Source organism: Chrysemys picta, chromosome 5 (genome assembly GCF_011386835.1).
Source record: "Chrysemys picta bellii isolate R12L10 chromosome 5, ASM1138683v2, whole genome shotgun sequence".
In the NCBI taxonomy this organism is placed as follows: domain Eukaryota; kingdom Metazoa; phylum Chordata; order Testudines; family Emydidae; genus Chrysemys; species Chrysemys picta.
In genome coordinates this window covers 113,413,566-113,420,396 of record NC_088795.1, presented here as the reverse complement: position 1 = coordinate 113,420,396, position 6,831 = coordinate 113,413,566, and the positions used below count along the sequence as shown (strand labels likewise).

Here is a 6,831-nt window from a genome sequence, read left to right as displayed (position 1 = left end):
AGAGGAAAAAAAGGAATGTATCCCATTTTAAGCCCCGTTAGAACACAACCCTATGTAGTTGCTACAAGTCACCTGCAAAGTGTGTTCACAGAATAAATGGAAATACAATATATTTAATAGGTTGCATTTTAAATGGTCACATATTTACAAATCACATTTCTACAGGAAGTTTTTTTTAAAAAAACCCTGCTATTACTGCAACTAACTTTTCTATCACGAAGAGTTGGGCTTTTTTTTTTTTTTTTTTTTTTACTTTTGCATTTGACAATACTTTGTACAGTCAGTTCCCCTTGTTTGTGTAGGTCTTTCTTACAGTAAGGGAGGAAAGACACTACGAATAGGAACATGGAATGTAAAACCACAAAAATTAACAGGATGATATAAGGGCAATTGAAATAAAAAAAGCCTACTTTAAAAAAAATGGACTGGATTTCAATTTGATTCTGTCTCTAAACAATTAGCATTCGATTAACAGTAGGCTGACATTAGTACTTCCTGTGGGTTTGACATAGTGATGAATACACAAGAACAAAACCAGTATTAAAACCAGGTCTAAAGTAGGCTGCTTGTCCTATGCTTGCAAAAAATAAGTTCTTCATTGTGAAACCAGAATATGCAGAAATCACATTGCAGTATTCAAAATTGATAACTGTTGCAAAGAAATCCAGTCCATTCTTTTCCTTTTTTTAAACAAAGATTACGAAATTGAAGTTTATTGAGTTTCACACAAGATGCACTTATAAAATTGGTACAGAAAGTCATTTAACAGATGAAAATCATTCCAAGCTTCCTTTAGCAACTGTTAAATAACTGAAAAATTCACAGATGATCTGAATTGAATTTGAATGTGTAAATTTCTCAAGGAGCATAAAATACACCCAAAATAAAAGCATTTTAGACTCTCCTCTCGCCCTCACCCCCAGCCATTTCAATTGATTCTGGACACTACTGCAGCTGCTGTTGGTGGGGGAGGAGAAGGGGCAGCAAGAGGCTCCCTTTAGAGCAGATGATGTTGACTTGTATGGTAAAGCCATTTTTCATGACAACTTCACATTCTGATCTGTTTCACAACATTATTTCTGTACATTTCTCTGTTCTGTCATATTAATACAATTCTGCAGATTTTAGGAATTAGCATGTGTTCTTCCACATTTCCTATTCATAAATCAAACATTAAACTTTGGCTTTTCAACTCCAATAGATTACAAATTAGTTAATAAAAGAAATCCTGTGGTTTGTTCATCACTGAAATATCTGTATCATATCAAAAAACCAAAATAAAATTCCAAGGGAAATAATTTAGCAGACATCAACTTAAATCTTTTGAAAGGTTTTGAGAGAGAAAATAGAGGTTAATGTTACATTTTAACAGCAAATGTAGGATTCATCACTGGATGAAAGATTGTCTTTTGATTCACTTCTCTAACCTAGTTATTGAGCTGAAATGCAGTTAATTCTTGAGGGATTCAACATGCCTTTCATCAATTCCCCCAACCTTGCCACACACACCAGAAATTAAGATGCATTATACTTCATAAAACCAAGCGTTTCATAACAAAGCTATTCATAGCTACTTAAGTTTGCTTAAAATCCATCAATTAAAATGAACACTTCTGATTTTCTGTATAACTATTCTATGGGCAATTTTTCCAGCTAAGTTAATATATGGATGCCATTTTTATCAACTTGTTTAAACCAAAATGTAATGAGGAATTATTTCTTCAATTGCATTGGAATTATCTGGAATTAATGCAACACTGGTGTTGCTGGCTGCAGTTCGCACTACCTTTTCTCAATATAAAGAAGTGTCACTTTGTAACAAAATGCTTCCCATTGCAAAAAACAAGCCTCGGCTTTTTTTTTAAAAAGCCTTTCATATAGCATTTATAAATGTATATAGTTTGCCTTGCAGAACACATTGTAATTGAACAGAATAATGATGAAGCTGAGTTTGCCCAGTTATGCGGAACCTTCACTGTATTTCTTTGTATTTGTGATCCATTTCCCTCGCTGGTTTAGATTTTAGATAAAATACTATGCAGTAGGTCTTTCATTTAAGATACTGTAGTATTTTATTCTGATTAGTTCTGATACATCTTCAAAGATTTTTCTGGTGACAAGAATAATTATCTTGACTTACTGTTTAATCTACCAGTGCTTTTTTATGTGTTCGCTGATAAGTACAAGTTTTGAAATCTGCAGCTGTTTATGAAAACAACATGAGACTGGAAAGATGAGCTTCCTATTAAAGTTGTCACATATTTCCAGGTATATCCTTATACTGGAGAGACCTTGATGAAAAATGATATGTTCTGGAAGCATGGTTTCAAAAAGCAAAACAGGATTTTGATTTTTTCAGTCTATTTCGAAGACAGCGATACTGTAGCTCTGCCAAATAGACAAGAGACTCTCACAATCCATTATATTTTCCAAAGAGACAAGTTAAAGATTTCTGTTACTTGATCTGACCAGCTACCAAGCCTAGTTACTTGTAAAAATTAATATCTGTTTGCCATTAATAATTTAAGTTTTTAAATAAATATTTAAGTGCCTTTTTTGGCAACTGTCCATTCTGGTAGCATTTGCTGTCCCAATAGCTCAGTATCCTAAGCACATCTATTCAGAAAACTTAGTCAATTCTGTTTCCACAAATAGTAAACCTGTCTATCTCCAACAAATCTTTCTTTGAAGATCTGTGTTTTAATTCTGAATTGTCTTGGCTTATATCTTTATCTTCTCCATCAGGAGTCGTCAGGAATTGATCAGAGTTGCTTGTCACAAGTAAAGACGTAGGATTTTCCTTCTGATGTACAGGCTGATTGGTAACTGATGCAGAGAAACTTTCGTCTGTGGGAATTCCTATTGGAAGAGCAGAAAATTAGAATTTAAAAAAAACGTGTTAATTGTATAAGCACATCAATGAATTTGAAATTGACAGATCTGTCCATCATCAAAGCTGCACTGAGGGCTGAGAAAGTTAGCCATGCGAACAATAAAAGTAGTACAAAATAAATGAACCAATTTTGGAAACCAGATACTTCTAAATATCCTGTCAAACCACTTCACTTTTTGTTACCACTGCCAGTAAGAACCTAGAATGCTTACTAATGCAATAAAATATTGTGTATGAATTTCCATTAATGTTGTGATACAAATCCAGCAAAATAAAGAAGTCCAGGAAAGCCAGGAATATACCATATGTCATCCAATATTAAAGAACAATGGGATGCAATAAAACAAGCAGATAAAGGTCATGGTCATTGTGGCATGTTACAGAAAGCCATATGGTATGTTTCTGGTTTACTTGCCTGTTTTTGATGGTTTGTGTAATAAGTTTGTTTTTTCCATCCATCCCATCTGAAGCCAGTTGAAATGATCCCAATCAACAGTAGTAACAGATCTGATTTCTGTGAAAGAATCTACCTATGTTACCAGTGACAGGATTGTATCCCTAACTATCTGCATAGGAAAGCTGGATGCCCTAAGTTTTATCCCACTGAGAAGGTTCAGATACGGTAAAATAATTAACGTGTGTATTTTTATAGCATTGGATCCCCAAATAACTATGAACCGCCTGATTTGTCAGGATTCCTTCTTTTTGTTTCCATAGAACTGAACATTGGGTTTATTAATACAATTTTAAAAAGGCAGTTATGTATGAACACTTAACACATTTCTATGCTGTATTAAAATATAATTTTTGAAACAGCTGAAAATTCATGATTTTCCCCATCCCAAAGGGCAACAAGTTATTTTTTTTCCTTCTCTTAGAAACAAGATAACCAACATATTTTAAGGGAGTTTTTGAAAAACATCTGGCTTGGTCTGAGAAGCTGTTGTAAGACCCAACTAAAAGAACATTATCTGACAAAAGTAATAAACATCAAAATAGGGGTTTACAACAGAAATATTGCAGCAATGTGTAAGACCATATCATTACTAGTTCCAGACAACTACTTTATAAAGCAGCTTCTCTATCATATCACCTCTTCCAGTCATTTGTATATTTTTTAGGAAAATAACCAATCTTTGGAGTAATTTAATAAGTCCTGTGTAAGTAAAACATACTGCACCCACCAGGGAAGAACAATCATAACAAGGTTCAATGTAGAGCTTCAATATGTAGGTAAGTATCTTTCCATTGAACAATTTCCAGAGGAAACCACTGTTCAATTTAAAAATGATTACCAGTCTAATTAGTGAGCTTATTCTTCAAGAGTAGTTTCAAACTTTACCCAGGGTAATTGCAACTGTGTACATTGCTATGAGAAAGGTGCAAACTCTCAGGAAAATAAACTACCCTTATACTATAGGCTGAAGGAAAGTAGGTTAGATGAATTCATTGACACCGGTGATTATATTGCTAGCAATAGATGCTGTGCTGTTCAAGCCTATAATTGGGACACAGGGATTAATCAATAATGCAGAATTCTACAATAATAATGAATAGACAGGAGTGAAGACAAGCTAGAAAAATTCTTACGTATGATCTGGCTTTACAGGGAAACAATTGTTGTTAAGAGTGACTGTATTTATAAAACGAAGTGATGGCATTGAAGAATTAAGCTTCTTCCACCTTTGAGGATTTTATAGAAGCCGAGAATATTTTTTAAGTGACATTCACAGAAATATATAGGTCTCTGCTTCTTATAAAATTGTGTCATTTGAGGCATAAGCTCTCTGCTGGACTGACCTGGTAAGCTTACTGCTGCTTCAGCTAAAAATAGTCTTCAGGGTGTATTTACTGGGAACTGTTGGTAAGTTTTAATGGTCAACCCTTAAAACACGAATTATTAAGTCCCACATCAAAATTAAGTATTAAAATATTTTATAATTTAAGAAAAAATTAGTACTGTAATACTGCAACATTTTCTAGTGAAAGCGTGGAAAAAGCATCCAGACCTACTGTACGTAAGTTTTTTCACCATATAACCAAAACCACCAATGTTATGGATTTAAGCCATTTTAAAATAAATGTATGCACTAAGTTCAGCTCAATGTGATTTGACACAGTTGAGATATGGGGTTTTATAACTGAAATGCTGACAGACTCTTAACTCTACTATTGCTGGCGAGACACTATGATGTCTGATAAACACCTTACATTTCATGCTGTTCAAGTCTTTGGCAAACAGAGTAGAACACAATAAAGCCTCACTGTTAAATTCTCAGGGGCTTCCACTGGATTCTTCCCAGAGATGATATACACTCCAACTTTGTTGATCAGAACAGTGAAGGTTTCTGTTTTCCACCATATTATGTCAAAGAGGGATATAAAAAAACTAATACACCATTACAATTATTTATTAGTAACAGAGGTTTTTTTTAACACTGATGTTAAAGGTGCTATAGAAAACCACCTTATATACTACAAAACAAAAAACAAGGAGGCAAATATCAGACCAGGAGAATTAACGTTAATCTCACTTAGAGAATGAAAAGCTGCCTGAAATCTTCCTATCTTCATTACAATTTTAAATAATTGTACCTGCTGCATGTCATATTTTGCCTGCATTTCTGTAAGAATTCAATGGAACATTCCTTATGAAATGACAATATTGTCAGAGCTCAAGCCAAATGTGAAATATCAGCATTTACAAGAAGGTGCTCCTCTAAATGCGCACAGACGTGCACACAAAGTCAGTACTAGTTCTCATTTTGCTTCCCTACCTCCTTTCCCATACCCTGGTGGAATTTTATTGTAGTGGAGAATATTTACGTCTGTGAAGGATGAAGCACTGAATAATGGAATATAATTATTTTGTTTACAGAACTGTGCTCCAGCTGCTAGGTGTAGGCTCACAGTCCTAACATGTGAACCAAAGCATAGTTATCATGTGGTACAGTTTGTGGTAAAGGTACTGTTGAACAGCAGAGAGGGGAACAGCTGACTGAATATTAAGTTTAATCTGGAAACAGTTTCCTTTTCACTGATCATCAGAACAAGCAGTTAAACTTACCGTGAGGAGATTTAAATTTGCTTTGGGGTTTGCTGAGTGGTTTGCCTGGGGTGCTAGTAGGGGGAGGATTGAACAACTTCTCTTCCATTTTTGCCTCCTTTACATATTGGCATGACTTGCCCAACAACACAATGCTGTTAAGGACTTTTAGTGAAATTAACCTGAAAGATAAAAGGGTACATTTACATATTTGCATTAGTGGATGTTCATATAAAAACAAGTATCAGAGGGGTAGCCGTGTTAGTCTGAATCTGTAAAAAGCAACAGAGGGTCCTGTGGCACCTTTAAGACTAACAGAAGTATTGGAGCATAAGCTTTTGTGGGTGAATGCCCACTTCATCAGACGCAAGACATATAAAAACAGTTTCATGTATGGTTTCTGATGTTTGGAAGGGATTTAATTTGTTAGCTAATCCTTCCAACTGTAAGGCTCTTTCTTATGGCCTATAGACATCCCCCCCCCCCCCCCCAAAAAACAAAGAAACAAACAAACAAACAAACCCAGCACACTAATTTGGTTTCAGGCTCAATGTTTTAACGTAAAGAGTTTCATAGGGTAAAAATTTCAAATGTTACTAGAAGTCATTTGGATCCTAATATTAGTATTTTAGTTACTTAATATCAGTGTTTACTTCATGGAGCACCTATGGGAATTTCAGTAAATTTTCAATACATTCGGTATATAAACATCTACTTTCAAGAGCGTATCAAAAATAACAGCAGGTCTGTGATAGCTTTGAAGCATCTCTAATAATAATAATGTGGAGCTCTCAAACTTTGAACAACCATGGGCCACATAAGGAGTTCAAAGACTACATCTAATTTCCATAAAATGGCCAAATTGCAGTAGCCCTCAGCTTTAATACTGAGG

At 34.6% G+C, this 6,831-nt stretch overlaps 1 protein-coding gene across 4 annotated transcripts in view; it reads right to left on the bottom strand.

Moving 5' to 3' along the window:
• Nucleotides 1–229: 229 nt before the first annotated feature.
• TAPT1 (transmembrane anterior posterior transformation 1) overlaps nt 230–6,831 on the bottom strand; it is a 112,560-nt gene continuing 105,958 nt past the window's right edge. For all 4 annotated transcript variants that reach the window (XM_005296157.5, XM_005296155.5, XM_005296156.5 and 1 more), the window contains 2 exons: nt 5,961–6,121; nt 230–2,859 (listed from right to left, as the gene is read on the bottom strand). In XM_005296157.5, coding sequence (XP_005296214.3) covers nt 2,630–2,859; nt 5,961–6,121 — 391 coding nt within the window. In that variant the 3' untranslated portion in view covers nt 230–2,629. The remainder of the gene's footprint in view (nt 2,860–5,960; nt 6,122–6,831) is intronic.